At 53.8% G+C, this 10884-nt stretch overlaps 1 protein-coding gene across 1 annotated transcript; it reads left to right on the top strand.

Moving 5' to 3' along the window:
- Positions 1-3194: 3194 nt before the first annotated feature.
- On the top strand, positions 3195-10605 carry LOC112120406. Its single transcript, XM_024219467.2, has 3 exons — positions 3195-3370; positions 4897-5855; positions 8476-10605. Exons 2-3 carry the CDS (start codon positions 4904-4906, stop codon positions 8682-8684), a joined length of 1161 nt encoding a protein of 386 aa, XP_024075235.1. The 5' UTR covers positions 3195-3370; positions 4897-4903; the 3' UTR covers positions 8685-10605.
- The last annotated feature ends 279 nt before the right edge of the window (positions 10606-10884 follow it).

The following is a 10884-nucleotide window of genomic DNA, read 5'->3' as shown; positions in this document are numbered from 1 at the left end:
CTTTCCTTCGCTTCCCCTCTTTGTAGGAACTAAAGTCCCAAGCTGACTGACTCTCTGTCTATCACCGATACTTCAATGAAACATCTAAAGCCTCGTTAGGGAAGTGAACTCAGCTGTGCTAATCACTCCTACAGGACTTAAAACACACAAAGCAACGGCCATGGCAGAAAAGTGTTATTTTCAAAATGTTTTGGAAATAACATTCTTAAAGCCTGGCATTCAGATTAAGAGCTTGACATTTTAGTTTTAGGCCATTTCAAACGAGAAATAAGATACAGAACTCAAAGGAACCTCCTGGGTCGTCAAGTCCAGTCTCCTGCTGTCACAGGTAACCCCATCACTTCACTTCCCAACTCCTTTACCTGTTTATAAAGGGTCCAATGTGCCCACAATTCCATTCATAAAATACAAGCCCAGTCATAAACTGATCAAGCCCCATCTTAAAACTAGTTAGATTTGTTCCCCCCCCCCCCCCAGCTATTGGGAGGCCACTCCAGAACTTCGCACTTCTGATGGTTAGAAACCTTTGTCTCATTGCCAGCCTAAGTTTATTCATGGCCAGCTTCTACCCTTTTGTTCTTGTGCCAACATTGCTCTCTACTTTAAATAGCTCTTCACCGTCCCTGGTGTTTACCCTCCTCATGTATTTATTCCTGAAATTCAGTGTTGATAAATGCAAAGTAATGCACATTGGAAAACATAATCCCAACTATACATATAAAATGATGTGGTCTAAATTAGCTGTTACCACTCAAGAAAGCGACCTTGGAGTCATTGTGGATAGTTCTCTGAAAACATCCACTCAATGTGCAGAGGCAGTCAAAAAAGCTAACAAAATGTTGGGAATCGTTAAGAAAGGGATAGATAAGACAGAAAATATCATATTGCCTCTATATAAATCCGTGATACGCCCACATCTTGAATACTGCGTGCAGATGTGGTCGCCCCATCTCAAAAAATATATATTGGAATTGGAAAAGGTTCAGAAAAGGGCAACAAAAATGATTAGGGGTATGGAACAGCTGCCATATGAGGAAAGATTAATAAGACTGGGACTTTTCAGCTTGGAAAAGAGATGACTAAGGGGGGATATAATTGAGGTCTATAAAATCATGACTGGTGAGGAGAAAGTACATAAGGAAGTGTTATTTACTCCTCATAACACAAGAGCTAGGGATCACCAAATGAAATTAATAGGCAGCAGATTTAAAACAGTATTTTTTCACATAACTCACAGTCAACCTGTGGAACTCCACGCCAGAGGATGTTGTGAAGGCCAAGACTATAACAGGGTTCAAAAAAGAACTAGATAATTCATGGAGGATAGGTGCATCAATGGCTATTAGCCAGGATGGGCAGGGATGGTGTCCCTAGCCTCTGCCAGAAGCTGGGAATGGGCCACAGGGGATGGATCACTTGATGATTACCTGTTCTGTTCATTCCCTGTAGAGCACCTAGTATTGGCCATTTTCAGAAGACAGGATACTGGGCTAGATGGATCTTTGGTCTGACCCAGTATGGATGTTCTTATAGGGAGCAATCATATCCCCTTTCAGCATTCACTTTCCTACGCTGAACAAAACAAGCTCTTTTAGTCTCCTCACCGACATTCAGCTCTCCAGTCCCCTGATCTTTCTAGCGGCCCTTCTCTGCACCTGCTCCAGTTTGAATTCAGCTTCCCTGAACATGGGTGATCAGAATTATGCATAGTATTCCAGGTGAGGTCTTTCCAGTGCCTGGCACAATGGCATTAATACATCCTATCTCTTCTGGAAATACCTCACTTGCTACACATTAGGACCACGTGCCATTTTTATGCCCAGAGCAGTGGCGTAGCCAGGATGGGACATTTGGGTGGGCCCCAACTTCAGGTGGGTGGGCAATGACAGGGGGGCTGGAGGGCAGGAGGGATCGGTGAGCCCGCCCTCCCCCCTCCAGCCGGCCTTGGGGGCAATGGATGCTCTGACCAGGGACCCTGAGGGCCCTGGCACAAACCCAGCTCTGGGAGGAGATGCCGCTCTCCAGCGCACAAGGCACCCCTCCCCATCCCACTGCCCCACACCGGGCCCGGCTCCCAGAGGCAGCAGACTTACCTTTTTTGAGGATCTCCTCTGCCACCGCCACTCGCCCGCCCTCCTCCCAGTTGCAGATTAGCCACTGGGCCAACAGGGCCATGCCCAGGGGCCTCAGCCAATTGAGGGGCCCTGGAAAAATGGGCACCCCCACCTGCTCCACTCCAGCTGGGAAGCGGGGCCGGGGCGCGGGGGCTTGCACGCAGGCAGAGTGGGACAAGCCCCCACACCCCAACCCCGCTCCCTGGGTGGAGTGGGGCAGAGCCAAGCCGGAGTTGGGCCTGGATGCTAAGTGGGTGGGCCCTGGCCCCCCCAGGCCTAAGCCCTGGCCCACAGTACATTTGATGGCTCATAGTCAACCTGTAATCAACCAGCACACCCAGGTCTTTCTCCTTCTCTGTTGTTTCCGACTGATGAGCCCCCATCTTGCAGCAGAAATTCTTACCCGCCCCTGTGTGCACGGCCCGACCTCACACTTTGTACCATTAAATTTCATCCCACGTCTATCGCTCCAGTCCTCTAGGTCATCCGAGTCTTCCTGTAGAATATTCTGATGGTCCTCTGCAGTGGCGATGCTGCCCAGCTCTGTGTGGTCAGCAAAGTTCATTAGCACACACCTATTTTTTGCGCCAAAGTCATGGCTGAAAATATTAACTATCGGTCCCAGGCCAATCCCTGAAAGGCTCGAACACTTGCAGGAGTTCCCCCTGACCTCATAATCTCTGCTCCATCACAGGTACACCCCCCACCCCACCCCACCCCATTAACCACCGACTGGCATGTGCCTGGGCTCTGACACCCCCCCTTACCCACCAGGGCTCCCCGATTTCCCTCCCCCAGCTCCTGCCGCATTACGGGCTGGCTCCAGCACCCGCACCCGCTGCCGTCAGCCCAGACCCGCCTCATCCCCAGGAAACACGGCCCCCGGTCGGGGGGAGCGGGGCAGGGGAGCAGTGAGCGGCCCGGGAGGAAAGACCCGGCCGGGGAAGGGGAGCCGGCGGCAGCGGGCTGCTGGGCGAGGAAACCAGAGAGCCCCCGGGCCGGGGCCGGTCCCTGCCCCTCCGGCTGGGCAGGGGGCTAAGGCCGCGCTCGGGCTGGGCGGCGGGACCGGGAGCGAGCCCCAGCGACGGGGCAGGGCCCGGCCGGGATCCCGGAGCCAGGCCGGGGCGTGGCCACGGCGGCCCCGCGTGTCACGGGATACGTGGCAACCCCCCGCTTCCTGCCGAGCTGGGCCCGGGGCGGCCGCCGCCTCCCCCGGCTCCCGCTTCCGGCCGCCGGCATGCGAGCGCCGCAGGCAGGTAGGTGCCGCCCCGCGGCCGGGCCGGGCCCCGCCGGCTCGCCCCAGCCCAGCCGCCGGCCGCGCCTGCGGCCCCGAGGCGCAGCCCCTGCGCAGGAAGCCGCTCCCGGCGTGCAATGGGCCTGCGCTGCGCCCCATCTTCAGAGGTGCGGGGCCACCCCAGCGAGGGGACCGCCCCCGGCGCGCGCTGCCCCGCAGTTCGTTAGCCGGCGGAACTCACCCCCACTGGATACTGGTGCGGGAAAGAGCTCAGTAAGGCCCAGCACCGTTAAGGGTTTAGACCAGCCATAAAAGCATCTGGAGTTTCAGGCACCAGGAGAAAAAACATCAGGGAGCTAAACGCTAGTGCTTCGGGGCATCAGCCAGGCACTAGGAATTAAGGATTAGGAAGAAATTTCCCCTATCAGGGGGTTATTGCGTAATTGTGCATTTGAGGGGTGCTTTTACACCTTCTTCTGCGGCATCGGTGCTGGCCCCTGCACAGGGACGGGATGCTGGGCTAGATGGACCATGTGTCAGGAAGTGTCCTAGTGGGTCAAAGTTCCCAGCCTGGAGGTGATGACCCTCCTGTCTCTCTCTCTGACATGGGTGCCGTTGAATTCCTGATCCCTGCCCCAAGGAGCAGATGCTACAAATCTGACAAAACAATAGAGAGCTGCAGGCCCTGCAGAGCTGGCTGGATGCAGCTTGTAATTCTCCAGCTCAAAGTAACAGGTGGCACTTTCAGTACAAAGGTCCGGCCTTCAGGGACAGCTGATGCCCATGTGAGCTACTGCTTGTTGATCCCAGCAAGCTGTAGTCCTTGTGGGCTATACTTCCATGGAGAACGGGATTGGGAGTCAGGAGTCCAGGGTTCTAGTCCTCGGCTTGCTCTGTGACACCAGTTGCTTCACCTTCCTTTGCCTCAGTTTCCCTGCATTTAATGGGGTAATTAATGATATTTACCTTCCTTCATAAAGCCCTGTGAGATTCTATATGGTTATAGAGGGTAGCTGCTTAATAGGAAGGATGTCGTGCTTTTAAGATGCAGACTCCACGATGGGCCTTGCTGGAGGAAGCTGCTGTGTTGCAGGCGGGGACCGGTGCTCCGCCAGGCCTCGCTTTGGCCTTAAAGGCCAGTGTGGCGGCAGGCAGCTCAGTTGGACGCAGATCCTGTGCACCTCTCAGGCTGTGGCAGTTTGTCAGTGAGGCCCTTGGTTAGGCAAAGTTCAGCCACCGCTGATTGTGAGGCGCCCAGCTGGATCTGTGGCTAAAGCCAGGTTATCTAATCGTAGGGTAATCGTATTTACAAGCTTAAATCACCTGAACGTAAAGCTGCAGAGGGTCCTATGGGTATTGATGGTTGAAACATAATTATCAACCAATTGATTGCTCCCAAAAACCCCAAACTTGGATGGAGTCATGATCCACTTTGTACAATATCCTCTTCTACCACCTGGGCTCAGTAGGAGCCCCATCCATGCACTACAGTTAAGCGGGATCTCATGGTAAATAGTGCCATAATGGTGACTTGTAATTGAATCGCAGGGGCAACATGACCACAGCCAAGCCAAAAAGACTCAAGTTTTCCGAAGAAGAGAAGTTCCTCATCCTTGAAGAATTCAGCCTGCGCAAGGACATCCTGATCCCCAAGAGCGGGCGCTACAGGAACACGATGGACCGTCAGCGAGCGTGGGAAGAGATCACTGCTGCCGTCAACTCCCTCAGCCCGCTCGTGCAGCGCACGCCTGACGAGATCCGCAAGAAGTGGCATAACATGGTTATTGACGCCCGCAAGGAGCTGACCACGGTGAAACACCCCTTGTTGAGGCAGCGGCCCCAGGAGAGGCTCTTCCACAACATCTTTGCTCTCTTCAATAAGACAGGGCCGGAGCTGGCAGAACCATTGCTTCTGGGCCCTGGGTTCAGAACGAAGCCGTCCAGCGGCCCGGCTGGAACCGCAGTGCCTCTCTGCGCAGCGGAGGGGATGCGGGAGTCTTCGTCAGACTTATTCCTCCAGAGCCAGAATGATGGGCTTCAGCTGAGCCAGGGGAACAAACTGCTCTGCAAAACGGAAGTCCTTTTGGACGCAGACGAAGAAATGGCACCAGGGACTGGCTGTCCAGGAAAGAGCTTCATCCGTGCGCCAGGGGACCCGCAGCCCAGCGATTTGTGCTTGGGTGGATCTCAAGAGAGTGTGGAAAAGAGACTGTTGGGCCCCAGTAAGGATCCTCCGCTGACTTGTGCGCCCGTAGCTGAGACACACCCTGTGCCAATTCCCAGGACTACCTCGCCACCGAGCCGTGGACCTGAGGTGCCTGCTCCTGGCAGGACTCCGGGGCCTCTGAACTGCTCCCCAGACTTTGCACTGGCCTATAAGATCAAGTGCCCTTTGAGCCCTGTATTCGAATGGCCTTGCCTAGGGGTCATCTCAAGCCCAGTCACACACAGCAGCAGGACTGACAGCCCCAGCTCCGAAGGCATCCACACAGCAATGGATGATAATGGTGAGACAGCCACGCCCGCTAGCCAGGCCACACAGTGCCCGGCTCCTCCTCCTCCTTCCCAGCAGTATTTTAATTGGTGCGTGAAAGGAAGAGGCTATTAGTTACTAGCAGCATCCTGGCAAACGGGCCCAATCCTGCCTCTCGTTACGCCACATATGGCTGTAGATGCTACATGCAGTTCAGCAGAGCTACTCTGGATACTTACCCGTGTCATCAAGAGCAGAACTCAGCCTGTTCTGAGCCGGAGCCATGTGAGCTCTGCCAGTATCTCTCAGCTCTGACCAGTCACTGCCCTGCTCCTGTCTGGAGTACAAGTTTCCATCAGTGACAGGTCACCTGGTGGGTGGGAAGAGGCACCAATCTCATTTCACATGTGACCTGAGCCAGGATTTGTACTTGGTCTTACCCCGGTGATAGAGCTGCCTGTGCCGCTTTGCCCTCTGTTATGGAGTGTCATTAATAGGCACCACCCCTTCCTAAGCAGGCCATGCTTGCCATGAGAGGAGCACATTGCTATCAAGCGACCATTTATAATAGACTTTAAGATGCCCAGAATTCCCAAGAATGGACCTTTCCTCCCAGCCCATTGCCAAGTGCTTGGGCCAAATGCGTCTTCCCTGAGAATGGCTCTGAGTCAGTGAGCAGTGCCCCCAGGGGTGTGTTTGTGTCTCCAGTCCGTCAGGGAGCATTTTTCCTACTACCACTATTAAGATGCCTTTGCAGAAATACAGCCCTGTTCTCCCCTGCTCCAGCTGTGATAACAGTCAAGTGGCAAATACTATTTCCATCCCAGTGTCCAGAGTTGTAAACAGCTTAGAACAGGGGTTCTCAAACTTCATTGCACTGCGACCCCCTTCTGACAACAAAAATTACTACACGACCCCAGGAGGAGGGACTGAAGTCTGAGCCCACACGAGCCACACACCCCAGATGGGAGGGCCAAAGCCCAAGCCCCATCGCCCCAGGTGGGGGGGAAGCAAAGCCCAAGCCAAAGGGCTTCAGCCCCAGGCTGAGGTCCTGTAACCTGAACCACACTGCCCAGGGCTGAAGCTCTTGGGCTTTGGCCCCGGGCAGTGGGGCTCGGGCTTCAACCCCAGACCCCAGCATGTCTAAGCCAGCCCTGGCGATCCCGGCCCACATTGGAGTCCTGACCCACAGTTTGAGAACCGCTGGCTTAGAACCATCTTGGTTCCTTACTATGGTAGCTAGAGAGGAAATGCGGGTCAGCTGGAACAGGTCAAATCCAGCGAGAAGGGACACCTTGCTTTTAAGCAGCGGTTCTCAAACTTTTGTATTGGTGACCCCTTTCACACAGCAAGTCTCTGAGTACAACCCCCCCGTTATAAATTAAAAGCACATTTTTTAATATTTAATGCTATTATAAATGCTGGAGGTGAAGCGGGGTTTGGGGGTGGAAGCTGACAGCTCACGACCCCCCACGTCATAACCTCACAACTCCCTGAGGGGTCACAACCCTCAGTTTGAGACCCGCTGCTTTTAAGAGAGTGGATGTACATTATGAGGCTGGAGAGAAGTTCCCTGTGTCCGTTTTTAGTGTTGCTAAACTGTCCTGAAGCTCCGGATCATGCGTAGAATCGTGCCACAGATCTGCCCCGTATTCCCACTCATTCTCCAATGAATCACATTTCACCCCACTCTGCTGTCTGTGTGACCATGCTCCTTGCTGAAGCCAGAATGCATTGGACGTTGGCGTTAAGGTATCACTCGCTCCCTTCAGCCCACTGCAGTGAGGGCGTCTCCAGCTCTGCTTCTGTCCAGCTTGCCAAACAGGCTGCTTAGAACTTCAGCACAAGTTGGCAGTGGCCTGCCCCAGCCAGTGTTAACAACCTCCGCATGGCACTATGGTTAAACCTGACAGAAGGGGCAGGGCTTACCCCCCTGGGAAGGGCAGCTGCAGATCTCCCATTGCCATTAAGACAGCCCCACCCTCCACCTTAAGTATGCTCGGGCAGCTTGAAAGAACCTTCATCTGCTCTCGGGGCAGGGTCACACCCTGAGTACACAAGCCCATGCTGACTTTGCTTGCTGGTCATCCGCCTGGGATTGCATGGGAGGCTGTCCCATGGCCTGGCTCACTGGCAGCACTAAGTGAAATTAGTCGTAAGGTGCCAGTACAGCTTTAAATGCCTGTTCGTAGCACCAGGCACTACAGGCCTCACCACTATTTGATGCTTGGCACGACTAGTGGTTCTAGGACATCAGAGCTACCACACGTCTCATATCTAGGTAAATTATGTGGGTAACAGGAGGGGAGTATCAAGGTGTGGGGGGGGAGGAAAAGAGGCCAGAGGTAACCAGGGAAAGATGAGAGAAGATAGGAGAGAGAGACACGGGGGTGTTAGATCAGAAAGGGCATCTCTGTAGAGCTGCTTCCTGTAGCCTGGACGAGCTTTCCTGGATGCAGACAGAGCAGCATTAGGTCACTGGTCCTGGCAGAACTGGGGCATGACCCTTATTTTGAGGAGGTTGGATCCTGCTGTTTGTGGCGGGTGCGACGTTGCCCCACGGGGGCTGGTTTCTGGGATGAACCGCCGTTTCTGTATTCTCTTGACTCCGTTTGCTTTAACCATTTGGGGGGGTTGTTGTTTGGTTTGTTCAGCAAGCGCATCTGTGACCGAAGATTCGCTGCCCAGCCAGAGGGGTTGTGTCGGGCCAGCCAAGGAGCTTTGGGAGAAGCACAGCCGGCTGCACACCGAGATCCTGGAGCTGCAGAAAGAGACCTTGCAGCTGCAGAAGGAAAAGATCGTGCTGGAGAAAGAGAAACTCTTACTGGAAATTGTCAAACTGCGGCGAGAGCTGGACACATGACCAGCTGCCGGGGAATGATCTGCCCCTCCACAGTCTGTGGAGCTCAGAGCCCAGTTCAGACCGGAGTTCCCTGTTCCCTGGAGCTTCATGTGCTTGAGTGAAAAAAGAATTGAGCAGGAGAGGACTGAGCTGGTGCTGAACCTCACAGACGTGAATGGCAGGGACTCTGTTTCCTGTGCAGAAAAGACCAGAGAAAGCACTCCACTGATGCTCTTAACCTGCAGTGAGAGCCACACCCAGGACATCGGGGGGCACCCGTTGTGGCTTTGGTGGCATAGCGTAAAACTCGCATAGGTTTGGGAGAGCCACAGCACCAAGGAAATAACTCTGCGTGGGCCTACGCGGGGCCCCTCCCTCAGCAGGGTGCCAGAGCAGTCCATGGGCCGGGGAAGAGGGGCCGGGCCGTATCTGTGTATGGAACAGCAGCACAGTGCGTCACCCCGGGCTTCACCTGCTGCATCGCGCGTTGCAGAGAAGACTGAACATGTAGCTGCGCCATTGCTTCCTGCCCCTGCGGGGCCTTCCCCCTTTAGCCACTAAGCCACGAGCAGGGAATTTAAACCAGTATCTTCTTTTTTCCACCTTGATATAAACTCACTAAGTAGAGAAGCAGCATAGCAGCTCACTCCCTTTCCAAGCCAGGATCCAGCCCTGTACTACAGTGTAAGGAGCTACGGGGCCAAGCCAAAGGGTCTTTCCCAGGGCAAACTCCTGGTGAAGAGAGCAGGAGTTTTACCTGAGTAAGAACTTAGGGTTTGGCCTTTAATGATTAAGTATTAAGTTAAAATAAACAAGTGAGCCCAGCCAGACTCGTTCCCTGCTGGCACTGCCTGGTTTTCTGCTCTCCTCTCATTGCCAGAGGCAACAAGAACCAGAGCGCACACAGGGGTCTGCTTGCTTTGACCTCCCCTTCTGAGGATTGTCTATCTCATGCCTAAGCTGGATAGTCTAAGTTTCTCCCAAATACCTTAGAGGGCACACCTACTCCTAGCCACTTCCTCGTCCTGTCCAGCCGGGCCACCGTTCAGGAACGGCCTTGTTTGTATACGACTTTCTTAGTGTTAATTTTAGTGCTTGGGAAAGTGCCTTGCTATTGACCCTGGCTAGAGCCAGACAAGACCCCAGCAGACACTACAAGCTTCCCACACAACTCGGCCAAAGAATCTCCAGTGTGACCTGGATCAGCCTTGCCATGACAGTCCTGGTCCATCACTTCTGCTAGTCCCAAAGCATGTGGTGGTTTTGGGATGCAAGCAAAAGCCCACAGAGAACTAGGTCAGAGTGATTAGATTGATCAGAGATGACCTCTTTTCAGCTGGGAACCGAGGCATCCAGAAGTGAAAGGTCACTGCACTAGTTTACTGCAAGCATCATCTTCCTGCATTACCATCTTATCTCCAGCCCTCTCTTTGGTGGGGATCCTTGCATGGGGAGGAAGTGAGTCTCCTGGGGAACTCCTCCCTTCCATGGTACAGAACCATTCCCAGAGGCCCACCTGCTGACGTATTCCGAGGGCTGCCTGAGTCAAGACCTCAGGATTTGGCTGGAGGAGCAGTACAGCCAGCATGCTCCACCCTGGGAGAGGAAACTGGGAGTGAGCATTGTATTGGTTGGATGAACCCAGAGCAGCATTGATGGGGGTTGCTCTGATGCAGCTCTTGCCCAAGGGAGTGGTGGGGAGAGTATTTTAAATGCTAGGGATGGATAAGGTTCCATTGAGTTTGGTTGCATTCTGCTCCCTGGACATTCGGAAGCCCGACGACGCCTGTCGCATTTGAGGTTTTTAGCAAGCTCAGCTAGTGCTCTGAGGAGCAGCTGTACCAGTAACTGGCGTGGATGTCGAGCCAAATAAACTTGAGCTCTTCAGAAAGAAAAAACCTGTGAGATGTCTGGTGTGGGTTAGGTCAGGTTATTGCCCATCACTGTGTGAAACAAAGCAGGACAGTAAAAAGCTGATGTGGGATCTGGGAGCCAGAAGGTGGTGACACCTGTCAGATTGCAGCACACTAGCTTGTCTTGTGGGGACAAGTATAACAAGCGTACAGACTGGCTGTCTCTCTTGGGGGAACGTGGGTGTCCATAGGGAACGTGATACATTTGAAAGGTAACCGAATGCTTCAGGTGGCGTTCAGATTGGCATCTTCTGCTCACAGGAAATAACCCAGTTTGAATGGGTAGCTGCCGCTTGATTTCACTTCCC

The sequence above is a fragment of the Terrapene carolina genome, unplaced genomic scaffold (assembly GCF_002925995.2).
Source record: "Terrapene carolina triunguis isolate 2854851 unplaced genomic scaffold, T_m_triunguis-2.0 Scaffold234, whole genome shotgun sequence".
In the NCBI taxonomy this organism is placed as follows: domain Eukaryota; kingdom Metazoa; phylum Chordata; order Testudines; family Emydidae; genus Terrapene; species Terrapene triunguis.
Note: the sequence above shows the minus strand (reverse complement) of the source record. Positions and strands in the feature narration are given on the sequence as shown.